The sequence below is a fragment of the Epinephelus moara genome, chromosome 16 (genome assembly GCF_006386435.1).
Source record: "Epinephelus moara isolate mb chromosome 16, YSFRI_EMoa_1.0, whole genome shotgun sequence".
NCBI classification, from domain to species: Eukaryota; Metazoa; Chordata; class Actinopteri; order Perciformes; family Serranidae; genus Epinephelus; species Epinephelus moara.
In genome coordinates, this window is record NC_065521.1 from 19,799,455 (window position 1) to 19,826,725 (window position 27,271).

At 41.2% G+C, this 27,271-nt stretch overlaps 1 protein-coding gene across 4 annotated transcripts in view; it reads right to left on the reverse strand.

Moving 5' to 3' along the window:
- ubr4 (ubiquitin protein ligase E3 component n-recognin 4) overlaps nt 1-27,271 on the reverse strand; it is a 54,996-nt gene that overhangs the window by 7,324 nt on the left and 20,401 nt on the right. The window contains exons 29-91 of one of the 4 annotated variants that reach the window (XM_050064105.1): nt 27,047-27,253; nt 26,713-26,814; nt 26,526-26,626; nt 25,665-26,052; nt 25,358-25,421; nt 24,927-25,118; nt 24,339-24,409; nt 23,637-23,784; nt 22,667-22,900; nt 21,681-21,851; nt 21,406-21,588; nt 20,764-20,922; nt 20,206-20,358; nt 19,804-20,031; nt 19,353-19,510; nt 19,048-19,222; nt 18,414-18,615; nt 18,068-18,231; nt 17,633-17,849; nt 16,983-17,199; nt 16,219-16,251; nt 15,868-15,931; nt 15,609-15,743; nt 15,162-15,336; nt 14,788-14,919; nt 14,425-14,546; nt 14,081-14,192; nt 13,788-13,918; nt 13,110-13,287; nt 12,706-12,810; nt 12,089-12,226; nt 11,534-11,702; nt 11,217-11,421; nt 11,028-11,141; nt 10,572-10,781; nt 10,335-10,484; nt 10,004-10,231; nt 9,694-9,772; nt 9,344-9,583; nt 9,057-9,225; nt 8,321-8,465; nt 7,909-7,994; nt 7,719-7,806; nt 7,376-7,569; nt 6,948-7,187; nt 6,705-6,843; nt 6,376-6,501; nt 5,817-5,945; nt 5,374-5,723; nt 5,066-5,156; nt 4,888-4,972; nt 4,333-4,460; nt 3,969-4,098; nt 3,301-3,461; nt 2,991-3,100; nt 2,378-2,519; nt 1,965-2,046; nt 1,658-1,831; nt 1,268-1,389; nt 948-1,145; nt 749-829; nt 501-588; nt 237-364 (exon numbers count right to left, since the gene is read on the reverse strand). In XM_050064105.1, the coding sequence (XP_049920062.1) occupies nt 237-364; nt 501-588; nt 749-829; nt 948-1,145; nt 1,268-1,389; nt 1,658-1,831; nt 1,965-2,046; nt 2,378-2,519; nt 2,991-3,100; nt 3,301-3,461; nt 3,969-4,098; nt 4,333-4,460; nt 4,888-4,972; nt 5,066-5,156; nt 5,374-5,723; nt 5,817-5,945; nt 6,376-6,501; nt 6,705-6,843; nt 6,948-7,187; nt 7,376-7,569; nt 7,719-7,806; nt 7,909-7,994; nt 8,321-8,465; nt 9,057-9,225; nt 9,344-9,583; nt 9,694-9,772; nt 10,004-10,231; nt 10,335-10,484; nt 10,572-10,781; nt 11,028-11,141; nt 11,217-11,421; nt 11,534-11,702; nt 12,089-12,226; nt 12,706-12,810; nt 13,110-13,287; nt 13,788-13,918; nt 14,081-14,192; nt 14,425-14,546; nt 14,788-14,919; nt 15,162-15,336; nt 15,609-15,743; nt 15,868-15,931; nt 16,219-16,251; nt 16,983-17,199; nt 17,633-17,849; nt 18,068-18,231; nt 18,414-18,615; nt 19,048-19,222; nt 19,353-19,510; nt 19,804-20,031; nt 20,206-20,358; nt 20,764-20,922; nt 21,406-21,588; nt 21,681-21,851; nt 22,667-22,900; nt 23,637-23,784; nt 24,339-24,409; nt 24,927-25,118; nt 25,358-25,421; nt 25,665-26,052; nt 26,526-26,626; nt 26,713-26,814; nt 27,047-27,253 (9,640 nt within the window). Of the gene's footprint in view, nt 1-236; nt 365-500; nt 589-748; nt 830-947; nt 1,146-1,267; nt 1,390-1,657; nt 1,832-1,964; nt 2,047-2,377; nt 2,520-2,990; nt 3,101-3,300; nt 3,462-3,968; nt 4,099-4,332; nt 4,461-4,887; nt 4,973-5,065; nt 5,157-5,373; nt 5,724-5,816; nt 5,946-6,375; nt 6,502-6,704; nt 6,844-6,947; nt 7,188-7,375; nt 7,570-7,718; nt 7,807-7,908; nt 7,995-8,320; nt 8,466-9,056; nt 9,226-9,343; nt 9,584-9,693; nt 9,773-10,003; nt 10,232-10,334; nt 10,485-10,571; nt 10,782-11,027; nt 11,142-11,216; nt 11,422-11,533; nt 11,703-12,088; nt 12,227-12,705; nt 12,811-13,109; nt 13,288-13,787; nt 13,919-14,080; nt 14,193-14,424; nt 14,547-14,787; nt 14,920-15,161; nt 15,337-15,608; nt 15,744-15,867; nt 15,932-16,218; nt 16,252-16,982; nt 17,200-17,632; nt 17,850-18,067; nt 18,232-18,413; nt 18,616-19,047; nt 19,223-19,352; nt 19,511-19,803; nt 20,032-20,205; nt 20,359-20,763; nt 20,923-21,405; nt 21,589-21,680; nt 21,852-22,666; nt 22,901-23,591; nt 23,785-24,338; nt 24,410-24,926; nt 25,119-25,357; nt 25,422-25,664; nt 26,053-26,525; nt 26,627-26,712; nt 26,815-27,046; nt 27,254-27,271 lie in introns of all 4 variants that reach the window. The other 3 variants (XM_050064103.1, XM_050064106.1, XM_050064104.1) reach the window with 3 other exon arrangements.

Sequence of the window (27,271 nt, forward strand, 5' to 3'; positions counted from 1 at the left end):
TTAGTTTATTCTATGCAGTCTCCTCTTCGTGTATAGTAAAGGGTTATAGTGTGAAAAATAATCCATGTTAACAACAGGAGAGAAAGGCTGGTTGGGCTAAAGCTTGAAAATCCAGTAATTTTTCAGACTTATTTCATTATTCATGGACATAGAAGACAGTTTCAATTTCCAAACATGTTTCAGTATGCTCTGAAGGTCAGAAAACAAAGATCACAATCTTATTGTGAGGGGCTTACAGTGAGCAGATGTCTTCCTTGTTTAAAATCTTTGATGCCAGAGAGCCGGTTGAGCATACACTCCAGTCCTCCACACTGTGCCATGACTCCTGCCATCTTGTACACCTCCTCATCATCCTCCTCCTCATCTGTAATAAGGCCAGGACAAACATTTTAGTTAATCTTTTCCATTACTCTTTCAAGAGGGTATGAAATACAGGCACTTGTGATTAGAGCACAGCATTAACATATGTAAAAATACTTTAAATTAACAGTAACTCTAACCTGTGGTCGAATCCAGTGACTCTATGAACTCCTCTGTGGCATCTCCCAGCAGACCCCTCATTCGATAGATGATTCTCATTGGCTCACCCTTTAAAAAAAAAAAGAAAAGCAAGCATGCTCCATAACTAACAGCAATCGCCTTATTACACTACTATTATAGTACTGTAAGCACTTAATGAATATGTCAACATGTCAAAATGCTATTAAAAGGGTCAGTCATTCACTGTCAAACTCACTGGGACTCTTACCTCATTTGTCGGGCACCAGACCTTCTTGTAGACCTCTGCCACTGACAGATCCAAGCTGATGATTTTGTTGTTTACCAGAAGCTGATGAAAACAGAGAGGCATCAAATAAATGTATTTTTAAAATTTTGTTTTAAATATGCAGGGAATGGAAGTTTAAAAAAAGAAAAGAAAAACTGGTGGCGTTAAATACACATTTTACCTCCATGCCACTGTCATCTTCAAGAAGTGCCACCAGGTCACAGTCTTGGCAGATTTTATTCTTGATGTCCCTCATCAGAGGGCCAATGCCAGGCTCGTTGCTGCTGTAGGGGTTTCCTGGCATGCGACCCTGCAGGAAGTCCTCCTGCTGAGGATCCTTTTCCAGGGTCACAAAGAACTCTGTGACCTCATTCTCCTCCTAAACACGAAAGATGATACAAAAACTCCAGATGAAGACAAACTCGCAGCTTCACAGAATTTTAGTGCATCATTCTGAACGACGTTTCTCAATAAAAATGCACCAGGGAAGAGGTAACTCACAGGATAGATGATGCTGCACAGTCTCTCAAATATGAACACAGGTGTCCTATAGTCATCCAGGTTGTACCGCTTTGCAGTCTCTATGCACACTGCCATGAAGGCTTTGGTTTCAGATTCAGTACCTATAAACAGCACAAGTTTTACAATGCTGATGTTTCAAATGCACAATAACTTAATTCCACAGATTTTTTGTGGATTTGCTCTCCTGTAGAAAACAGATTTAAACAGCAAAGAAAGACTAAACTAATTCAAATAAGTTATGATGGGACCAAAGCTGTTCTTTGATTTTACTATGAAAACAAAGAATTATTATAAACCCCAAAATGCAGCAGTTGAACCACAATTAACAATAAAAAAATGAATGTCTGTTGAACTTAAGTCAGTGCATACCTGTTGTCATGTCCTCCAGCATCTCAAGCAGCATGTCCTGCGTCTCATCGATGAGCTTGGTGCGCTGTACCACCAGTTTCCTCAGACACAGGTAGCCGTTAAGCACCGTGCCAACCAACCTACTTTTGAAATGCCGCTTGATGGACTCCACCTCCACGAAAGAAGAGAGCAATCCTGCAGAGGCATCAAACACACACCTTATTTAAATATGTTCATCATAAATTGTTAAAGGTCTCATCTAAACCCAACAGTACTTTGTCACGTCTAATTTCATAGTCAGAAATAACACAGGACTGAATGAACATACCAGTCAAGCTCTTGAGGGCATAGCCTTGCTGCAAGTCTGTGCTCAGTGTCGCCTCCTCCAGAGCCAGCAGGTTGGCTATTTCCTGAACAGACAAATAAAACACAGAATTGAAAAATCCTGTTTTATTTGCTACATTGACACTAAGTATTGTATTAACATACTGATACCTCTAATGGTGTATTTTATATCAGTATGGATACCAAACAGATTAAATGTAATGTACAAAAAGCACAACATTATGTTCTTGAAATTAAAGCCCGGATTTTAGTTAATTTATATAATTGACTGTATCTGAATATTTTAATTCAAGGAAACCAGTGGCACATACAGATGTCCTATGAAGAAAACTGAGTTTACCTACTATATAGTGCTATACCATTCTATAAGATAACATTATTTTGGACTTAAATTACCTTGGTGATCAGGTTGCCGATGTAGGGCAGGACTCCACGTGCTGCCAGGTAAACCTTCCAGTGTGTTGGCTTGATCAACTTCTGGTACAGACCCAGGTACTCCACTGCACACTCTCCAGCTACACTCAGCTCATCCAGATAACTGACAGACACACAGTAACACTCATTTTACACCGAGTCAGGTTCAGAGGGCTCTAATGCTTCATTTACACTGCATGGTTTGGCTCCACTTGACTCGATTCAGTACCAGGTGCTTTCCACAACGTCATCTTTTGCCAGTGGAAAACAAAAAAATAACAGCCAAGCTATGCCAGTACCATTCAGTGGAAGTGAAGCTTAGGTGCCCAATCCTAATTTGAGTCTGCACACCACTTTTCCTTTTCTTGATATTAGCCCTCAATAAAGCTTAGGAGCATGTGATTTTGTCGAGAATATCACAATCAGTGGCATCACAATTTCATTTTACTATTACTGCTAACATAGAGTATGCTGTATATACTAACTTTTAGTACAGAGGAAATCTTACTGTAATGAAATGACAGTTTACGAACATTCCTAGTGCCACATAAAGTGACTTTTTGTGTTTTGCTGGTTTCCTGTTTGAGGCTCATACCTAGTGAGCAGGTCCAGGACTTGCTGTTTGCGGCTGGGGATTGTGGTTAGGGCCTCCACAATAGTGCAAGCTGCCTGTCTGGCTGCCTGAGTGGCAGGTGTGAAAAGGACCTGCAACAGATGCAAATTTAGTCAACAGTTTCATTTAAACAAGTTTGTGAAATAACAAGCTAGCTCTTAATTGTATTTCTAGCATAACATATACACGAATACACTACACATATATACATAATACACACTAACAATACTACAGTAATAATACTGTGGTTATTCATACAAAATTGTATTTTATTTTACTTATTGTTTGGTACCTGCCGCAGCCAGTTGTTGTGGCTCAGTTTGAGCAGGCGAGGGAAGAGGCCTTCACCCTTTCTGGACCTCATGAACTGCTTCCACTTCCACACATACTTCTCCAACAGGTACTGCCTTCGCAACTCAGCCTTCCCCTGAGGCTTCGACACGGTTTCCTGGCCTGTGGTTATCAAGATAAACTCAACAGTGAAAAGCTTATCATCACAAGTTTTCATTATTACACTGAAAAGCAGTAAGAGAACCATCTCACTACACTGATATAATGTGTATTTGTTAGGGTTTTCCCCTGCTGATGATATTGCTCTAAGAAAAACAATGACATATGAAATTATCTTACAAAAAACAGTTGAAGAGAAAGACATACACACATATAAATATTTACAGACTGGAGATGCATATGTTATAATACCCATTAAGTGGCCACAGTGTATAGGCAGCAAGCACTGCTTTACACAAGGGCATGGTGATATCAATACACCAGATCACTCAACTGGTGAGGTAATTTTTATCCACATTTAACGCCCTTGTACAGTCTCGCTGCCATTGACCATCATGTTTATGTTGCCTTTGAGGGTCAATTGCTCACCCTGGTAGGAGTTTTGGTTCTGCTGCTCTTTGTGGATAGAGTCTAACAGTAGACTTATATTTGTTTAGACACAGTACTTACATCTTGCTGGGAGACACTTTTTCCAGGCCTCATAAGATGCTTTGGGGTCCTTCTTGAGCCAGAGCTGGGCCTGGGCATGGATTTCATTACTGTAGGGCCTGACTGTGGTTAGGGACTCAATAGCAGCATCCTGTAACCAAAGCAAACGTATGTTGTTGTGTAAGGGAACATGATACAACCAACTAGTAACTGACAGACATGGCATATGAAATGATTACATTTTGAGCTGGTGTATTTTAATAATTATTTTTATTCTATTATTATTATTACTATAATTACTTTACAATAATTCAATGGTTCTTTTTAGTTATTTAAGACAGTTTGCACCACTACCACCTTTATGGCATAGTTGCAGCATATTTACCTTGTTCTTCTTGCTAGTGGGAGCAGGGGGCTTGATCAGCTTTTGCAGGATTCTCAGGCACATGAGAGTGATGTTCTCCACCACTACAGGCGTCTTTATGTTCACCGACATGAGGAACAGACTGAGGGCTGCAAGGACAGAAAATAGATTGCTGTTAGACAGACCTGAAGTGCAACCAGTCATAATGACTTCCCTAACACAATAAAGGCTGACCACAGCTAAAAGAAAACCTGGCATCTAAAAACTTAAGAGGTATTAATGTTAACTCAAGCAACATAGTATAGTAGTATAGGATGGTAAGATGATGCAAAGGATATAATGTGATGCATTATATTGTTTATTGACTGGACCAATATCGTAGACAGAAGAACAAAGAATTACAACAATGCACACAAGACAGGGACTTAGGGCCAAAGACAGGAATCTGAAAAAGTCCATCAAACTAAGGCATAAGCTACTCCACATAAAACTAATCCCCACAGGTGAATACTCTAAAAAAGAGCTTAAAAAAATACCCCATGTTTTTAATAGATAAGATTAGGAAATCAGGCTTACCACAACGCAACCGTAACTCCCAGCATCCTCCCTCTTTTGAAATCGAGTCCGTCAGCAGCAGCATTTCATACTGCAGATTACTGACCTGTTGAAAACACAAAGACGTAACCTTCATATTAAACTATTATATTATTACTTAATTTCTTCAGGTTCTAGTTGGACATGTAAGAGGACATACCAGATCAGGATTGGCCCAGTGGCCTTTGAGAGCAGCTGACACCTTGGCGATAATGAGGTCATTCATCTGCTGCGTGGCCTCTGGATGATCTCTGAAGCAGGATAATACGGAAGGAAACAAGAGTCAGAATATTTAATCACCACTGCAATGCACTGCATACATACACAGTTAAATGTAACAATCAAGACTGACTGCCCATAACTCTGACAGTGTTGAGTACCACACTTAAGTTACTAACGTCAAGTCATGGAAATCTATAACATTTACTCAGCACCTCTACTTAACCACATTATGGTGGAGGGACATACCTGGTGAGGAGACAGACCAACTGACGCACCTCCTCCCTCATGGCTGCTGTACCTCGCCTCAAGTTATATTCAAACAGTTCACGGATGAGACCCTGGAGGACCAGGATCTGCCGCAGGGCTGGGTTAGTGGCCAGGGCACGAAGCAGTGTGATGCAGTGACCTGTGACAGCTGAGGCACAGCCATAGCATTTGTTTGAGGAGGTGTGGCCGCAGCCCAGCACGGAGAGGGCTCGGTACTGACTGGCGGTGAAGGTGGGCTGGTGGCTGCTGCTGCTGCGGGATGACTTGGTGGCAGCCTCTCTCTGCTGCAGATCATACTCCAGGAGCTCTTTACGAGATGCAAGCACTTTCTGTAAACAAAGATAAAGGCCAGAGTTTGATGTGAGCAGGGAAAAACAAATGCAGTTACTGGGAAAATTATGACTTCTTTTTTTCCTTCTCACCTGTATAATCTTGGAGAGTTCATCAAATGACGTCTTGCAGTCTCCGCTGTACTCTTGGGCCAGCTGCTGAATGTATCTGTTCACATTAGCAGAGGATGTACCAAGTCCTGCACCTGCGCCAGTGTCGTCCTGAGGGAAACACGAAAAGACAAAATAACATTACAAGATAACACTGTAGAAACAGCACAAAAACAGGCTCGAATCGAAATTCGAAGACATAAAAACAAACAGTTTACAAAAATACTGTTACTACTATAATGACATGACATCAGGCAGTTCTGCTAGTGGGCATATGATGTATTACTGCAATGCCAATTCTGTTGATCAGCTGCAATCAAAGACTTCAGAGATTTACATTTGCTAAAAAATGATTTTAGAAAGACTAAATAATTTCCCAGATATGTGTACGATGCATGTGTATAAACTGTGAATTGCATACACTTAAGTTAATAGCAAAACTGGTCAAAGAGACATGATCCACATTACTCATGCCTCAATTTCTTATCCAACATCTAGTATTAGACCTCAAAGTACTGTTCAGGCTCCTCTTGTGACTGACCTGTGGTTTCTCTGGTGCTGCCTCATTGACTTTAGACAGGAGGCTCTCCAACTGCGGTCGGTGGCCCATCAGCTGATGGTAGACCCGGTCAGCTTTGTCCAGCAGGGTGTTGATGTTGGTCACAGCCTTCAGGAAAAGAATACATCAAACAATAAGAGATGAAGAGTGAAGGTGGAGGTAGAGACTCCTAAATTCACTCATGGAAAACTACTTCACTCATCTACTTTCCTCAGCAAAAAAATGAGGACAAAACATACGAGTAGGCTGATGTTTTTGGAACGGCAAACCCCTTTTCCCCATTTCCTTTACAAACAAGAGTAGCTGCTTACCTTTTTCCTGTCTTCCTCGTTCTCAATGGGATCCACAGCACAGCATGGTTTAGCATATAGCATGAAGTCAAATCTGGCATATTTGCAGAAACCACAGGCATTGCAGAGGAAGGGGTCTTTTTCATCGTAGTTGATAGACCTGGTAGACAATAACCAATTTAAAATAAATTAACTTCAAAGACTCCAATCATTTCAATACTTTTCTCAATCTTTGAAGACCTGCAGAGGAAACCTGCTGCTCACCTGCACTTGTGGCACTGGTACACGTTCTCACCACAGTTGCCACACACCCCAGGGTTGGCCGGCACAGAGGCACTGCAGCGTGGACACTGCAGGGTCTCAGTGGAGGCCTGGTAGTTCTCGTAAAAATCAGAGAACTCGATCATCAGGTTGGATGCGACGATGGGTAGAGGAAGGTCGATCTTCACCTCTGTTTGTCCTGGGGTCAGCTGAACTTTCTTGGCTTTGTGCCAACGAGCAGGCCTAAAAACAGACAATTAAGTTAAAAGCTTCTACTTTATAGTGTCACGTGAATGAAAATAAAACTGTGGCAAGTGACCACGATGTAATCGTTCTGCCTTAAAACTTCATTTTTAATTAAATATTCTTAACACATAACTAGTGAAAACAGGGAAAGAGAGAAAGACCAGCAGCTCTTAGTTGACACATACTTGTTCTTCAGCTCCACAATAGCCTGTACAGTCCTGTTGTTGTAGTAGAGGTTGATGGTGCGGACCATTTTGGTGCGTTTAAGGTCACCAATCTTCACTGTGACTTTGCTGATGGTGTGGCTTCCAATGAGCTTGACAACCTGCTGTGTGGTGGTGTACCGGGTGTCCACTTTGATCGATGACAGTTTTATGTTCTGAGGGACAAACAGAAGACAATGTTTAGTTTAATAATACACTGTGTTTACACCATAAGGGTCTTAAAAATGGGAATTATATTAGCTAAATGTCTTGTGTATTTTAGGCTAGAGATTGTGTTATTTCAGTGAAGTTGTGAAGCACTTACTGAGAAGGGAACTTCTGGATTGTTGCACACCAAGCAGGGGTCACTCTCCAGATAAAATCCATCAAACTCCACCAAACCAGACAGAGTGCTGCAGGAGAAAACATCAAATCATTACATTTTATGCATGTAATTTCCACTACTTAAAATTGCATTCTTCTTGCAACAAAAAAGGATGTTTGTGTTGACATACTTGTAGATGTTAGAGTTGGGGTGATTTGTCAGGATATGGTTCTGTGCTCTCAGAATCTCCACAGCTTTCTGGGAATACTCCTTCAGCTAGAACAGAAAAGAGAAACAAACATAATTTATTAATTCAAAAATGCTGTGTCACATTATCTTCATTATTTAAGCAAGATGGCCGAACTACATTTAAGTGCAGCCAAAAAATCTCCTCTCAGAAAACAATTATTGGGGAAAAAATAGGAAGAGACTACACAGACATTCAAGGACATAAATCGCACACAACGCTTACAAATTACACTGTTGGGAAAAGTAAAAACACTAACAAATATAGTTCCAAAGTCAGATTTTATGAGCTGACTTCACAACAATTGCTGTACTAAAATCAGTATAAGAGTAGCCCATGAGGCCTTCAAACAAACCTTTTTCTCTGTCTGAGGGGTTTTAAGTGAGAAGTATCCAAGCAGGTCCACAAACTGGGCAGCTTTGCGGCCATATGCAGGCAGCTCAGGCCAGATGGCCCAAGTCAGTTCCAGCAGCAGCTCCTGCTGAGATTTACTGGAGTTCCTGCAGAGAAATGCACATCAAGGATGTAATGTCACCATTGAATAATTCATTTATACTTTCATACCCACATTCTTTCTATTGTGTGTTCCTGGGTGCTAAAACTTCACATTGAATCTCACTAGCCCCTGAGTCTTTAACAGAGACCCTTAGGGGGTCCTCAGAGTCACTGAAGGGAGGCCGCTAAATAATCGTTTGATACATTTTTTTGAAGGGTTCTTTCCTTTTCAAAAAGTAAAATATGTCTGAAAAAAACACATGAACATAAATCCAACATATTTTGCCTTTTGCTGATTATCTATGTAAAAAGTGCCCTCTGCCTGACAACCTCCATCTGCCCAGTTTAACATGAAGTGCAATTTTATAATATATACGTAACAGAGGGCCCCTGCTCCATCTCTTGTTCAGCTAAGTGGTCCTTGGCCTAAAAAATGTAAATGACCCCTGCACTTGTCTAAAATCTGGTCAAGGTGGTCTAGATTTAAAAGGAAGCATTCAAAGAGGCTGCCTTGTGTAAACTGGGCTTTGGGTTTGAGTTGGGGACTATATTTAGTTATCTACTGTATGTCTCAGTGTATTAGATATTTATAGTACCTGTAGATATGGAGAGCCAAGCAGTGGGCTTGCCAGCGCACAGCAGATGAGTTTGACTCCAGCAGGAAGCAGCGCAAGAACTGGATCAGGGTCTCCTTGTCAGCAAACTTGTTGAGCTGACTGACCAGAGCCATACACAGCTGATCCTCTTGGCTGCCAACTCCATCACCTGAGGTCAGTCAGCAAAGATACAACACAGTCAAGACACAAGCACTTGCTATCAATGCGTCTCATCTAAACAAGAAGAACTAGAATGAAGTATGAAAAAGCCTGTGTCGTTGCCTCACCCTCTTTGTCTTTCTCCTTGTCCTCCTTTTTGCTCTTTTTACTGGAGGACTTACTCTGAGAGGACTGAGTTCCTGCCTGCCCAGCATTTCCAGAGCCTCCTCCTGAGAATGATGAAGAGGAGGAGGAGGAGCTGGCCAGCACCTTACTGCCACACAGGGCACAGGACAGCAGTTGTAATAGGACTGGGGAAACACCCTCATCTACTAGGAAGCTGACCTGAAGCAGGAAGTACAACACAGCTGTAGAGAGAAAAGAAACAGATAAGAGGAGGAAAAAGAGACAAATTGTGTTAAACTTCTGCCTTTAAAAGTTTGTGTCCAGTTATAAAAGCTAATCTGAAACAACTTACAGTCATCCTTCATGCAGAACTTCTGCCAGTTGATTGTCCTCTGAGTGGCAATTTCAGCACAAGCTTTCAGATGTTCCATCTGCACCAAGAGAAGCAAGTTACACTTAATCGCAGGAGGTTACAAAAATCATAATCCTTACAACAACTGATGGAGAGTTTACAGAGCAAATAAAAATGAAAAAATAATAATAAAAAATTAGCATGCAATGAATATTTCAGCTTATTAAGACAAACAACAGTTTGAGTTTGAGTTATAGCCAATACACAGCATACATAAACAGCTCTGGATGACCTTTTAGAAAACACTCACCAAATTAATGAGTGTGTCATACTGTAGAGCTGAGCCAGACGTGGCTGTGACCACACCAGCACGAAGGAAGATGCCCTGCTCCTCCAGGAGCTTCTTGATGCTGCGCACATGAGAGTCGAGAGTGTGCAGATCCCGCAGCTGGCGATATTTTTCCTTTGAGCCGCAAATAAACAGCAACAGCTTTCTGACTTGCCTCCTGACGAATGGCGTCTGTTGAATCATTAGATACTGAGGAGCAAAGGGAGACAAATTTAAGGACTTGTATCTACGACTTTTGTGTAGGCAAATGTTGAAAGGGAAAATAACATAACTGATACATTCAATTGCTTACTTCAGACAGATAGTAGAACCAAGAGTGGTCAAAGACAGGAGGTGGGATACGTGGGTTGGTGTCAGCAATCTTCTTGATCTGATACGGCAGCCTGAGCACCATTTCAGTCAATAGCTGGGAGTAAGCTTCAAACACATCAGCAGCATGTCCCTAATGGGGAGAGCAACACAGAACATTCATATCAAAATTCCTTACACAAAAATTATTTTTCAAGTTTTAAAGATAAAGATCTTATACCTTGACATATTGGCGCAGGAAGAAAGGGCTCATGTCTGGGGGAGAGGAGGCTGTGTGTGGGCGGAGGAGCTGGCTGGTTGTTGCAGGTTCTTCTTCACCTTGTTGGCTCTTCCAGAACTCCAGGAGTGATTTGAGCACGTGGAGACAGTAGTCAATAGCTCCCAGGCTGAGCAAAGCAGTCGCTGTGGCGTTCGAAATTAGCGAGGAAGACTGGAAGTGACAACGTACAAGCAACTTAGTTTTGAGCCCTCATGAAGAAGATAAAAGCTTTCCACGAAGAAATCATTCTGTAGGTAGTTTGAGGTGGCTTTGAACAACCTATAATGTCTTAGTTGTGTTCAGGTTTTACACATTTTCATATGTGCCCTCTGTTGTTATTACTATATTCAAATAGAGATTTAACTGTTAGCTATTAATGAAATCAGTGAGAGCTGCATTTAGAAATGGAGAATGTACCTCAGAGGAGGATTTGGAGCCAGACTTGGTTCGAGACATGAAGACGCTGAGTAGTCTCATGATGACCAGGTGAACTTCATTGATGGAGCTGCGCTCATTCTTCTTGGACACGTCCTGCAGAGGAATAACATGGATTAAGTAAAACAATGACACATTCAGCCTAATTCATGACAAGTAGACTGTGGTTACCTTCTTGTGCATGCAAAGCTCAGCAATGAGCTGTGCTAGTAGGTCATCCAAGGCCCCCTTATCCTTTTCATCCTCACCATCCAGGTCAGAGGTTAACATCAGGATAACCTGCATGTAAGGGATGGCTTGGACTCCACCTACGTTGTGGAGCTGAGAAAGGTGCTGAAGCAAGCGCTCCAATAGCATGAGACGAACCATGTGTAGCCTGACAAGAAACAAAAAACAAAAGATGTTAAGATGGGGTCTTAACAGGCAGATTTTAAACTTGAGCCTTCCTCCTTCATATAAACTCATGCTAAACATTTGGGATGTCTGACCTGCTGCTTGTGTGGATGTCCCCCTCAGTCTCTCCTTCCCCCTCTGAGCCTTCACCTTCCTGCTGGGCTGTGGTGGTGCTGATGGCTCCAGTGCTGGAGCTCACGCTGCCTGGACCTGCAGGGTGGCCCTCCACTGTTGTGTCCCCATATGCGCTACTGCGTCCTGACACTGTACACACATGCAGGCAATAACAAATGTAATAAAGCAAATTGGTAACATGGTAATATATAAAAATTAGTTAAGAGTTAAGGTTTTATTTTTAAATCAAAAAGTGATATGTGCTTCTTCAAAACCTTCATGATCATTAATCTAAGAAATATTGTATTCAGAAGGTTGTTAATGGATGAAATTTTATCAGAAAATCGCTATAGCTGACCAACAGCTGTAAGGTTTAGACTGTCTCGGAATCATTTTTTAAAGACTTACACAGATTGACATGTGTATGGTTTATGGATACTATATGATCTTATTTAAGACCCACATAATATTTTAAATATCAGGCTGGCATAAAAACAGTAGTATCTTGTATTTGGTTGTGTTCTGAAATCACCCACCACTGTGCTCCCCCGCTACAGAGTCAATTGCAGAACCTCCACTCTCTGAGCCCACACTGCCGCCATGCTCAGCTGGGGAGGTCCGCAGCGTGGAGCCATCAGTAGCAGCCGTGCTGCCCTCATCATCTGATGCCGGGGCTGAAATCATAGCAATAGCTGTAACAGTAAATACACCGCAGTCATCTGTCCAGGATACTTGATCTTAGTTCATACTTGTGCACCAACAGTACAAAAAGGCATGCAGTACATTCAAAACACTTTAAACTGCTATAGATGTTTTTTTCCTGTTGACCCTATTAACAGCATTACCATAAACATTTACTACCTAACTGAGCAAACATGACAGACTGAAAAGAGGATAAACAACTGCTTGAATTTTAAAATACTGAAATAAAGACCACAAGATGTGCCACAGACTGGGTTACAGCTTCAATATGGAATATTATCAATGGTCACAAAACATGTACTGTAAAATTTTGGCAATGGTAATTAAAAACTGATGCTAAGAGAAAAATATTTTAATGCCTTATGTTTAAAATTTTCTAGCTACTGTGATCTTGCAGATATAAAAATCTAGCTTCCTCCTGATCACATACGATCAGAGGTGGTTTTGTTACCTGATGCGGTCGTGTCTGAAAGGGTGCCAGCATCTAGTGAGGAGGAACTTGGGGCCTGGCCTGACAGGCCAAGGCTCTGAAGGCCAAGAGCACTGCTGCTACTGCCTAAAATGTCAAAAATATGTACATTATGTTAGAAGCACTCACCTGAAATATTGATCTCCTAAGTGATGCTTCAGATTTGGTTAACCCATTGAGTTAAACAATGACTAAACAGCTAAATTGTGTTCACTGTGTTGGTGGAATTATTCCCCAGACTTGCTATCAACTGCTTAGTGCCTCCCTGTTGTCATTAAGTCTAATTTTTAGGTTCAAACAACTGTTTTAAACAGTAGAAAACTGTTTCATCACATATGGGGAGTCTTGCAATGATTGCTTTTATTTTGTATTTTTCGGCTGCTTACCTTGTTGATCCTGCTGAAGACTGAGAGCGATTGCCAGCTCTACCATAGTTTCATCATCTGCATCAGGAGGAATGTCCAGCATAGGGGGGAAACCCTCGGCTCCAGCCAGCAGAGCCTCCAAGGGAGATGGATTTCCATTGTTGACATTTTCTGCTGTCTCCAGGACCATGGACTCTGACTGAAGAAGCAGAAAAGCAAACGGTGTTATTGTTGACATTTCAGTCACATGCCTGGGCAAAAAAACAAGGGTCGCGATGAGTGTCTGTTCCACTTCTCTTTGTAGGGTCAGTCTATGATACGTGAACAATGTTATACTTGGAGAATGACAACAATTGTAACAATTATATTAGATGTCTTTGCAGCTGAACATAACCGCGATACAAAGTGTTGTTTTGTGACATACAGTCAGACAATAATTAGCGTTACGATTGCGTTGCTGTGCACAGTGGAATCGAGTTAAAATAAACTAAACCATGTTTATAGTCTGGTTCGTTATTATTGACTAAAAGAAGGATCATTCAGATCAGGTGTATTATCTTGTACTTTAAATGATTTATTATTTTTGTGTGAGGGGTGCAGGGGCTTGCTTAACATGTGCCAATTTTCTCTCACTATGTTAAAAAGTGAGGGACTGATGTCACATAAAACCAACAGACTTAGTGTCCTTTTTTTGCTCACCACCATCTCAAAGTCGCCATGGTCCACTTCACTCTGCTCCTGACTCTCCTGTCTACCCTCTTCTCCTCCAGTCAGCACTGATGACTGCATTTTGTCATCTGCATCGTCGTCATCGTCATCATCCTTGTCTCCTGATGAAGGATGTCAACCAACAAGTTTTAAAAAAAACTGAAAGAACTATAGTCTAATACTAGACTATAAAATATAAGCTTTAATAGCCAAACTCCACAAAACTGCAAGTAACATACAGTACATACATAGAGGCTTTGTATAAAAAGCCTGTGAAAACTTACCCATAGGTGTGTTGGAGCGTGGGGGAGATGGAAGGGTCACATGTCGCCGTTTGTTTCTTGGTCGAAGCACCCTGATCAGAGCCTGCTTACAAGCAAAGCTGACAGCTGTGTCCTGAAATTGGATCAAATCCAGAATGGATTCCTGATGAGAGTCTGTTTATACTGCCTTTAACTACAGTATTCTGTATCTTTTCTATGTACTTGTTATTTTATAAGTAGTCTTGTATAGCCTTGCATTAACAAATTGTTAATAAGATAGTAATTAGAATGTTGCAATGCAACTAGCAATGGCAAAATGTTTTGGACAATGATTATTTGACAATGATATGAAGTACTATACTTACTGGGCACAGTAACATTTGCATGTAGATTTTGGAGGCTACATTGATGTAATCCAGTTCACATGTGCAGTATGCATGGATGATGTCCACCAAGGCATTTACTGTTGCTTCCACATGAGTTAGGCCTTAGATAGAGGAGAAGAAAAACATTCACACAACGTGAATTTTCTTCTCAATTTCAAGGTGTTCAGTACAAAAACCAAAATTGTTCGTCTAGGCTGTATACTTTATGTGTAAATGTTCAACAAAACATTTACATGTGAGTTGACAACTGGTCATGTCACATTACTTCTTAGCTTATCTTGACATTTTTCACACTGAGTCAATGTACTTGCAACATTTTGGGATCCCAATGTTTGAACTTACCAGGCAGGCAAGCAGGGGCAAGAAAGGCGTTCTTTGGTTTTAGGGCATGAAGCTTCCAAAAGTTATTCATCAGCTGTGTGATGAAATTGCAGCTTTCACCATCCACATGCTTTTGCCCATCCTCTGTCATTTCTGTATAAAGAGGAACAAACCATGCATGAGTCTTCTCTGAAACCTTTAGATTATTTAGCTCCAAAGCCACTTATTAAAGTCATTCTAACCACACGTTGTTCAGGAGAACTTCTTTTGACATTATCTGTTATGGAATTATATTTACAGAAAACGCAGCTGTAAAACCACATAAATTCATTTACACACAAATTGCCATTCCCTAGCCTTGGGCAACAGTAATCTCCAGCAAAATAGCCTCTCACCGGAATCATGGTGTAATGACTTTGTTTCTGTGAAATGCACCAAGTTGTTGGGTCTCATGATTGCAATGGAGCGGGCAGTGATCACGAGCCTCTGGAAGACATCAGGATCGAGCTCCCTCCCCTCACGGCTGCAGCTATTCAGACACTGCACTGCGTTACTCAGCAAGGACTGGTCCTGTTAAGAGGGGGGTAAATAAGTGATATATTAGTTATTTGTAGTATTACATTAGTTCTTCCTAAGTGATGTTAGAGGATGAGCAGCACAACATTAAACACTTATAAGTACTTCTCACTTTAAATTACTGTATGTCACATTTAATCTTTCATTCATAGTAATTTGAAGTGATTAAATAATTTTACTGGGTTTGGAGCGAATGTTGATCCAAATGTTATTGATACGGTATACAAACGATTTCTGCTGGAAATATCACAAGGCATTTTTTTTACCTTGTGGTTGTGGTAAGCAGTCCGACTGGTGTGCAGGCTGGCAAGAAGTCCCTTGGTCTGCTGCTGCACACCTGCAGGGGTCGGCATGGACAGGAGCAGAGTGGCCAACTCTAGTGCTGCAGCCTTATTCTTCTCCTACACAAAGTTAAAGACATGCAGTCAGTAATGCTCTCTAAAGACAAGCAAGTTTATTTAACACAGGGGTTTCCACTCAAGCGTGTTATTAATTTTAAAGGCAACAAAGAAAAAGATTTTTTACCTTTTCACTGGAGGAACCTACTGCAAAACAGCTTTCCAAAGCCTCAAGGGAGCTGACTACCAATCTGAAATTAAGAAAGAAGATCAACACTGCTCCTACTGCAGATTTGGCCTGAAATCAACCAATCAAACATAAAAAAAAAAATCTCAGCCTGGTGCACTTTGTGCTGATCTAAATGCCAAAACAACACTGAATGCAAGAATAAATGTTGTCAGGAAATAAAATAACTTTGCTGCTGTTGCACAAGTGTGGAGATGGTGCGTGGCATGTTCAAAGTCTCAGGCATGGACACACAAACTGGCACACATGCACAAAACCATACAAACAAGCAGAGAAAGGGCAGTTACTAACCGGTCCAAGGTTGATAAGGACTCAGTTTCACAACTTTTTATTGTATTTTTGGGAGCAAAAGAAAAAAGAACAAAAACAAAAGTGTGAGGATCACAGAAAGAAACAAGTGAAATTAAATGATTCATTGAACAAAAGAGAAGCATGCAAGAAAAGATGACATCACGATAGCCATGCACTAAATACTCTTAAGAGAACCCATCCCCCATTGTTAAGACTACATAGCTAGACTAATGAAGAGTACAGATATGCTAGGAGTGGGCGATATGAATAAAATCTATCTCATCTATCACAAAATATATATATTTGGTATTTTTCATCACAATTTTTTTTAATATTACTTTAGTTCATTTTCTGGAAAACCAATTGAGAAACTGAAGATAAAAAGATAAAACAACCACGGGAATGTTTTGGCTAATCTTGTCAAATCAATGTACTTCATTACGTTTCTGCAAAAATCATATAAAAATCCAATACCATCATAAAACGATAACTATGATTTGCCCACAAGTCGCTTGTAGGCATAAGACCCTTGTGGGCAAATCAATGAACAGTAATACCTGCAGATATTTAAAGGATTATACGTATTAACAGTAAACATAATCTGACTATGTAGATACAAAACAGTTAAACATAAAGTTGACACAAGCTAGAGCATTCAAAAGGCAAAGAAAAGGTCAAACTATCTCATCACTACAGGGGATTGAGAAATATAAAAGCAGAAAACTTGTGTTGACCTTATGAACCCGTGAGGGTGAAGCTCATACCTCTCCAGCACAGTGCCGCTGGTGGTGGTTGGGGTGGCTATGTCTCCATCAGAGGTGCCGTTGCCCTGGTTGAGGTTGGGACTGCAGACATTGTTAACCGAGGCCGAAGAGAAGTCCTCCGGTGGATCCTCAGGCCAGCCAAACTGCTCCTTGGTTTTACCGTAGATCTTGACTGAATCAAGCATGGTGACTCCAGCTGGGTCAACAGATGCTCCAACTTTAATGGAACAGGAGAATGAAACTGCATCAGAAGACAGTTTCTAAACAGTCTGCAGCAAGTTACATGTGATTTAAGTTACAGGAGCAGCTCAGAGCAAAAACAGTGTATATCTTTTGTTCAGATACTCACATCCACCATTTTGCTTAGAGGTTAGCAACTGCATAAAATGCATAAAGCTCATTCACTGAATCATTATTATGCAAAACAGAGACTGAGATCTGCCCTCTTGGACCAATAAATAAACAAACATTTTACTTTTGCTGTTTTGAAGAAACGGTCATAAAATACTCTGTATTTTACGGTCATTAAGAGGAGAAATGACTTCTGAAAATGATTTCTGAAGTAACAGGTAATCTACATAATAAATATAAATAGAAGTGAGGTTATAAACAACAAGTAGCCAGGTATTCTCATCACTGCACACTCTTACTAAAGATGGAAAGCTTCTTGTCCGCCTGCAGGGCCTCCTCTCTGGTGAAGGGAAAGTCAAACCAGCGGGCTCTCGTCAGGTTTATCTGCATGGTGCGGCCAAAGACCTCCACATAGGAGGGAGCCCTCTCAATGGCTTGGGTGCCCACCTGCACCCGCATGCCTGTCATCACCATTGAACTGTTGTTATTCACTGCTTCCACAGTGAATCCCCCAGGCTAGGAGAAAAAACAGAATCAGGACAACATTTCTTGTGGTTTGCTTAATTTGTCTAATTATTCAACAGTACAACTACAGAGCATTCATATGAGTGAGACCACACACACCAGTGCAAAAAAAGCTGTGAAGCCAGCACTGTTGGTATAGTCATTAAAAAGGGCAAAGCAGTCTCTTACACCATTTTTAACACAGAATAATTTCATTGAAATGTCCCTACCTTTGTGTTGGCCACGTACATCCCCGTGGAGTTGAGCCTGTGTTTGATCTGCTGTCCATTGTAGACCTGCAGCAAGTCATTGCCACCAAACTCCACCTCTGTCAGCTGCTGGTTGTGTTCAAAGAAGTCCACTGGGAATGTCACCTGACTGGAGGTCCGGGTGGCTGCAAGTAAAATCCTTGCATTTAAACATTTTGCCAGGCACACAGCGTATTCTATGTAAGTGACCATTTTCTGGCTACACAATCCCTCAACATTTCTGTTTTCTGAATGAATGCTAATGTGTGCTGGTCTACTTGCTTGTATTTTTTGTGATCAAAAAACAACTGCATTTTTTTCTACTCACTAGTAGCAGCAGCTTTGCGCTTGCGGACTGGCTTCATGATACTGATGCCACAGCTGGGCTGCAGCGAGGGCTGGAGCCAGTAAGAGGTGTTGTCCACATTGGCCATGTAGATTCGCAGGCTTCCATCTTCACAGAGAAGAATCATGGTTGTGCGCTGTTGCTCATTACTGGCCGTGTGTCGGATAGCTACCATATCTTGAATCTGGGGGAAAGACAAAATGAATTAATGTTAACGTTAAGAAATGGTAATGCCTCACACCCATTAGGCAATAGGAAAACATATACATGGTTGCACGATTACTGCTACAATTTCATGCTTAATAACCAAGTGTTACTATTTTCCTGTAATATATATAGGTATTGGATAGTATGTAGTGTATGTAAAAGATCTCAATAAAAAAAGCAAAAGCTTTCTCTATAGATCTGGTCAAATTTCAACCAACGGACACGGACATGAAGCTGCAGATTTGCTCGTGGATGTATTTTTATATGCACTACAACTAGAGGTCTGTGTATGTCAATGTGTTCTACATATGTGTACTGGAAACAAGATGGCAACCACAACTTCTTTGCTGTATTTGACTGAACAACAAGAAAACGCAACACTGACAACTCCACAGTCAGTGGCCCTTACCTTAGCTTTGGCTGGCAGAGTTTTTATCTCTTGGACGAGGAAGGTGTCTGGCTTGACCATGATGACAAGCGGTATGCCTGTTGTCTGCTGCACGCAGCACACCAGGCCCGGATGGTTCATGACCTCAGACCACTGGCACAGAGCAGGTGACATCTTACTGCTGCCGCCGTTTGAGCTAAAGAAAGCAGGAGAGCAAGAGAAAGATGGAGAAAGAGTTAGCTCTTTCAGATATCCGTTACATTTCCCAGGCCTAGTGGAGCGCCAGGGAAGTGAAGAGACCATATATGGTGTGGAAGAGGTGTTACCCTTTGACGTTGATGGGGAAGAGTCTCTGCACTTCGGTGGTGCTGCGGCTCACTGTGGCAGCAAAAGACTTCCCCTGGCTGTAGCTGAAGAAAAGCATCTGAAGCACATGGGAGTAATACACAGACACACCGCCGCCGGCTACCTGCCCGTTGCTATCCTGGAGTCACACAGAGAGAATTTACCTAAATATTGCTTTCTGCCATTCTGCATCTTCTAGAAACTGTAAACACTGATTTGAAGTGTTGTGTGAACATTATCAATGTGAACATGTTGTCAACCAAACATTCCAAACAGTGACAGCAAAAATACACTGTAGGGCTTGCAATAGTCTAAACCCTTTCAACAATATATTTCATAGTATATTTTGCTGTTGATTTGATAACATTTTGAACAACATCACACAATTTCATGTGACTAATTCAACTGTATACATGTATACATCCTCCTTACCTTCAAGTCTTCATGGTTTATCTCCAAAACATTGGTGACATAGAAAGGGCCATGTTGGGCACTGCTGGATTCGTCCATGAGCTGGGTGTACATGTAACCCGCTGAAGACATGATGACAATAATGTTTTTCCCCTCCTCGTTGAACAGGAAGGTAGCATCACGGATCTTGGAACTTGGGAGCAGGAAGTAGTACATGGGGCTCAGGGCATCAACTGATAAGTCATAAATCTGTTTGGCAAGGGAGAGGAATAGAAAAAGACAAGGATTTTCTTACCATGCAAAAAGCAGAATAATCATAGTCATGCGTTACGCACCTGTTGAGTGTCTTCTCAAATCAATTTCAATCAGATCAATACTCTATTTAAGAGGAACATACAAAATGTCAATTCTCTTACTACATACCTTGACAAAGTCAGCGGTGATGATGGCAAGTTCAGTCTGTGAGCCTGGTAACCAGATGGCTTTGATGATGAAGTTGCCAGTAGCCAGTTGTGGGTGCAACACCAGATGGTCTGACACAGAGCCTGTGCTGCTGAAAGTTAGTACGTGGCAGTCCTGGGGAAAACAAGATGAAAAAACAACAAAGACAGAACAGTCAAATACCAAATTCCTGTAGAGCAGCAATTCATTTAAAAAAAAAAAAAAAGTACATCTAGAGCGACTTGGCTAACATTAGCATGAACACCTACTTTAAACTCTACCATGCTTATGATCCAGGGAACTTAATTGTGATCTTCTCTTCTCGCAAAAACAGGAAGCATTTAGAATAAGAGTGCTCGGCAACACAAAAGCAGCAAGCAAAATGCTTCACTCTCATTGAAAATCATTACAAAAAAGCCGTCCCAGGCTGCTAACACACACTCTGTCTGATCAGGACCTAATGGGTTTATTTGCACCCACAGGATTAGAAAACATACAAAACAGAACAATCTTAAAGTGAAAGGAAGCTGTTTTTCTGACCTTGAGGCCACACACAGCCAAGTAATCTTCATTACAAGGGTTTCCGGTGAGACTGAGGACAGTAAAAGGGACTGGAGCAGAGGCCAGACGGGTCAGTGTTAGCTTCCTCTTGCTTGAGTCAGCCTGTTTCAGGAGCGTGGACAGCTGCAGAACTGTGATCTGTGAAGAGGGACATGGAGAGAAAATTGGTTATCGGATGTTCAGACAAAGAAGAAAATATTAAAGAACCTCCAACAGAAATGCACATTCAAGGGTGAAGAGAACAACTTCAGACCAAATTTATATTGTAAATGTATATCATTCATATTTACATTAAAATCTATCAATTGAGCTTAACATGACATGTTGACACAACACATTATTTTTGCTGTATGGAATGACATGATGATCAAGAAGTCCATGTCTGCTTTATTTCAAAAGTATTTGCAACCATGCAGCATTGTCAAAAGTACAGCTTTGTTTAGTCGTGGTGCTACTTTAAGTAACTAAACTCAGGTATATCAAACCCTGTCCGGAGATAAATTCAACTGTGGATTTCTAATTCAAAATCTAAATTAAATTGTGTACTCAATCTATTTTTTATTATTGTATAATAACAACATCCTTATTTCAGGATTCAGCATACTGGTTTGTGAAGCTTACCTTCCCCTTTTCATGACTGACTGCAAGGTGCTGGCGGCGGCCGTGGGGTGAAGACAGGACACACATGGCAACACGGCGCAAGACATGTGCACTGATGAGTTGCCGTATAGTTTGTCCCTGGTCCCCACTGTAGTTCATCCTCACATTCTCAAAAGCCCCTTCCTGGGAGCCAAGTGTGGGCACCTGAGGAAAAGGGGAGCAATTTACATGCAGTTTATTATATACAATGTAGTAATTTTTTTTCTAACCTCTCCAAATTATACAGGTTTTCATACCATTAGCTGGTCAGTCATCTCCACAGTTTTGTCCTGAGTATGCAGTTCATTGAGTGCTTGCTGAGCCCGGCTGCTGCTTCCCACTGCTGATGCCTGCTGGAAGTTGGTCTGGATGGCTTCCATGAGAAACATGAGCATCTCTAGTATGACTGCTGCAGTGGACGATCCCATCTGTTGTGGAGAAAGAGTGCCAAAAGCTTGGGGTCACACAATGTGCAGTGCAGTTCACGTAAAATAAACCTGAAATACCTCTGCTTTAAGAAGTGCAATACTGTTAAGTCATTTGAGTCTTCGGCTAAAAAAAAGACAGATGACAGAGACAATCACATGGGGAAAATTTCAGAAAAGATATCTGCACTCGTGTTGTCATCATCATCTTAGAAATATTTAAAAAATAAAATCTTTTTGATCATTTGACACGTTGTCATCTCATCACGCCTGGACTGCTGCAGCAGCCTCTTTTCTTGCCTGAACCAAAAATCTATTGATCAATTCCAGAATGTACAAAACTAAGCTGCCCAGGCTTTCAACCAGAACCAAGGGACATAATCACATCACTCCAGTTTTAACGTCTTCACACTGGCCCCCAGTACATTTTAGACCCGATTTCAAGATTTTATGGATTACTTTTCTGTTCCAGAGGCCTGGCTGAAAACTAAAGGGGACACAGCGTTTGCAGTCAGGACCCTGAGGCACTGGAACAATATGCCTGAGAAAAGGTCAGCTGAGTCAGTGATCTCTTTTAAGTCCCTTCTTGAAACACACTTTTATCGGAAAGTCTTTCCTGATTGTACATGAGTTTACATTTTCTTTAAACTGTCTTTTGTTATCTTGGTTTAACACACCAAACACCAGTTTTAATTTGTTTTCTTTTAAAACCTGTTGATTTTATGACTTGAATGATTTTTCTGCTTTGTGAAGCACTTCTTAACACTGTCTTGAAAATCCTTTATACATAAATAAAGACTATAATTATTTTATCTCACCACTTGTGTTACCAACTCCTCCTGGCAGCCCTCAATGCTCTTGCACACGCTGCTTTTCTTAGGTCTGTCTTCATCACCAGGTTTGCCATCGCAGATGGTGACCTTGCCCTTGTCGGAGGGTGAGGCATTCTGGTGGCGGATAGCACTGTCAGGCATTCGCAGCTCACTCTGGAACGCAGAGGACTCTTTCAGGGTGGAGCCCATGCCACTGCTGGGGCTGCGTTTGACCAAGGCCTGTGGATGGTATGACACAGAGTGGAGCAGTGAGAACAACAGCACTGTTGATGTGTGCATGCATGTAAAACTGAATGTGACAGCACATCAAATACAATCAGATACATTTTCTTTGTTTAACTTCTTTATGATTAGAATAACCTGCTATTGTTTTAACTTTGCTAGCTCCTCCAGTGTGGAGTATATAGTAAGTCAAAAGAAAGGTGAGAGATTGTGTTGGTTGGAGGCACACTTTTTCAAACAAAAATCATGGATTGACAAGACTCCTCATATCACTGTAACAATTATTAACTGTACTGACAATTGGAATTTGCTACATGCCAATACTTTCACTTTATCTCCTAGAACAAGACTAAATGAGCCAATGTAATCACAAGACTGACACAGAAGTAAAATCTGCTAACAAAAATAAAAGAATGCAAAAAGCCTATTACACTTGTTATCAAACTAAAAGTCAACTGAAGATAAAATGTAGTTGATGGTTTGTTCATCATCACATGCACATTCAGAAGTCCATTATTTAAGATTAACTAGGAAAGCTGGCCTTAACAATAAAAAAAATGTTGACAACAGACATTTGTAACATGATTTCTCTCATTTTATGGCCACATGTGTGGGCTAGCTATAACCCTGACCAAATGAAATGACTGGATGGAAGTCAATGGGGGAATGACTTGCAAGCCAAAGTTACCGCTGTTGTTCTCTTCCCATGATGACCTGAGGTATTCGGTCTCACCTGGCAGCTGCCATCCTCTTTGGCACCGCAGTCACAGAAGAAAGAGCCATATTTGGCATAGGAGATCTCATGGTCTTTGTGACAGACCTTGGCGCACACTGTGCACACACCTACCCCATCCACCATTTTACAGGTGTGACAGTGGTACCTAAAGAATAAAAACGAACAGGACAGACTGTTTATAGTGCATAAACAATTTAGTGACAACAGAATGTCACCTGCATATTTCTACATAAAGGTATTTTAGCAGGTGAACATCTGAATCTCATTTGTGTGTGTGCATGACAGGAACAAACATAGCTGTGTAACATAATTCACATAACAGGTTTCTGTTATGGCAAACCTTACTTTTTCTAAACTAAAGTGCGTCACACTTTAGTTTAGACTTTACAAATCTTTTGTTGAATTTTTCACAATGTCAATTCTATGAAGTTTCCATGGATTTTAACAAATGTCAACAACTACTCTGATTCACGTAAATCTATTGTATGTGGGATCTTTATACTCCTCTTTAATCTGAGTTATGACAGGGGTTTCTGTGTGACAAATCTATTTTCAAGTGCAACAAACTTTGCAGTTTGTACCACAAAGACCTATGACCTGCTAAAAATCCCTTAAGTTAATCATGACTAAAAGAAAAAAAGGACCCTTGGTCTCATTCATGAGTAAAACAAAAACCCTAGAAAACAAAGTTTTCCTTACCAATGCTGGTTCATGAACTCCTTCTGAGTAATGGTGAAGGTGCACAGTTTGTTGCAAAGGGAGTCTTCATCCTGTCAAACAATGACACATTTGTTACAATGAATTGTTCCATTTAACTCAAGCAGAACTCCTGACATCACAATAATGAGAATGTTCCCCATTGTTTTGGGAAATAAACTATGATGGTAAAAACTCATTATTTGTTATCTTCATCATTTTTGTTTTGTTGGACACTGCCATGAGTTGGACTATGAGACATACTATGCACCTAAACCAGAGGGATATTCCCTTTAAGTCAACCTGCAGCAGGAAAATTACTTTCTGGGGCAATTGGTTTAAAGTAACATTTTGTTGTTTTGCTATATTCTATGTTCCTCAGATTGGTCAGAAGGATTGATTGTATAATAATTTGACATTTCTGTTTAGTTAAATATTTAAGCGATAATGTTATACATCATTTAAACTGCGGTAGTTTTCACAACAACAATTCCATAACATTTTATGTTCAGGTCTGTACACTGAACATTTACAAAACGTGGCCCCCTTTCAGGAGGATAGACATTGAGACATAAAGGGATGAGATCTCACAGAGTCCTCTGCTTGGGAATCATCCTCCTCTACAGCAAGTTCCTCCACCCAGTCCGAATCCACTTCCATTGCCTTCTCCTCTCCCTCCATCAGCAGCGCTGTGGTGCCCTGGCCACTGCTTTGCCGCAAGGCATTCATCACATCAGCCAGATAGGAGATAATGTGGCATGAGCATTCCAGCATGCTGGCGTGCTGAAATCAAGGGAACAGGTGCACATCAATTACTCGGCAGTTAACGATTAACGGTGCTAATAACTCCCTTTGGAAATGCCAAACCCTAAACATGTTAGACCAGTGTTTAAAATGGAATTACATGTGGATTCATTCAAAATAAGGCTCTTTCAGAAACTGGTGCAATATACTGGTGTGTGTATATATATATATATATATATATATATATATATATATATATATGTATGTATGAAACATACCTTTCCTTGAGATAAGTTTGTGCTCACTTTTTCCACAACATTCTTCTGTGTTAAATACTTTTTGCTGCAGAGGAAAAAAAAATAATTATTATTAATTCTAAAATGTATATACATACATTTAAGATTGTATTGCTATTTGATAATGGCCAAGGGATTAGGTTACCCAATACAAAGCACTATTTAAATCCATGGTGATTATTCTGAGTACTTTTGGCAAGCACTTTTTCTGGTGACTTTAGCCTTAGCACCGATTCTAAAAAAATCATGCAGTTCAGACAACAGCATGTCTGTGAAACTCATTTCTTACCATCTGGTAAGCCAGTCAATAGCTGCCCTGTGCAGTTGCAGGTGACCGGCCCCCTGTCCAGCGCTGGCAAGTGTGGCCATGATGACCATGAGCTCAGGAAACCCTGTTCCATCACCATTGGCCAGCATGTCTGTTGCCATGGGAATGAGTGTGCTGAGGAGGACAGTGCACACTCCTTCGCCCACCTGGCTGTTGTCACGCACAATATGAGTGGTGAGCACTTGCAGGAGCTGCCGGTTTTCTTGCACTATTTCCAGCTGTTCTGAATCCTTTGGTGGGGTGGCCGTCATGCGCGTCAGCCAGGACTGCAGACGAGAGGGCTCCACGCAGGCCAGCTGGGCCAGAGAGCCACACAGGCACAAGAGGCTGGGGTTTGGGCTTTTCTCCGCTGGGAACGACAGCATCACTATAAGATTAGGTTTATCAAAAAAATCTGATGTATCTGCAACTTGCAGCTTTAAAGATTTCTGATTTGATTTTTGACAAGGCAAAAGTATGCTTCAAACTTATTGTTGGATCATCAAGCAGTGTCTGAAATGCCCTCACCTACATCTTTCCAACAAAAGACTATGGGGGGACATGTCTCACAATTTTTGTTACTTTTCAAAACCCACCATGAGACAAGCCTGGCCTCTTTATGCAGGGTTGTGCAGGGGTGACAGAATACTTTAGTTCTACCGCCCACTCTCACGTCAGGCTTTTCACTCTGCTTTCAAATGTGGCCATCCGGAGTGGCACATCGCATTTTTGCCATTTCGTGTGGTCAGACAACAACTCATATGAACTAGTCCATTTGAAGTATATCTCAGCCTTTTGATAGCTTTTCTTTATTAAATTGAGCTCTGCCAACAGTAGACTTACTGAGCTGGAAAAGCTTGGTGAAGAATTTCAGCACCCTGTTGCAGAACTTTGCTGATAGATTTTCGTTGGCTGTCGCCATCATAATCTGGACAAGCTCACCACTGTGAGGAAAAAAAAGGCACAAAATAAGTGAGGTAGCAGATCAAATGTTTAAAAATTCAGCCTGTGTTGTCAGTTGAGCAGATACCTGAAAGAAAAGAATTCTTCCATTGCCTTGCGGACCTGACTGCTCTCAAGCTGTTTTTCGAGGTACTGAAGGCATTCCTCGAGGACAGACTCATCCAAACCACTATAAAAGAAAGAGATCAAAGGCTGATAAGAGCAGTGAGACTCAACCAAACAACAAATGTGAAGGAAAGTAAACACAGACAATGTGCTACAATAGGATAAAAGCTGCACAGTGGGGCATTATTCTCTGTGGGTTCAGCACTACAAAAACCTGTTTCACACCACACAGTGTTTTGATGTTAATAAAAAATATATTTTAATACGTTTAATTAACTATGTCACAAATGTCATACCTGTTGGGGTCTGAGTGATTGGCAATGATGTTGTAGCACCCGGTCACCAAACGCTCGTATATGCGGGCTAGGAAAGCATCAGACTCTGATGGGCCGAGGATGCGCTCAAGTGAGGTGCTGCTGATCTCAGCTACGCTTTCTGTGCTGCTCTCCAGGAGAAGGGGCAGCAAAGTGCGCACAACCTGTGAAGGATTCAGCTCCTCTGTGCTAAGGGGGACAAACACA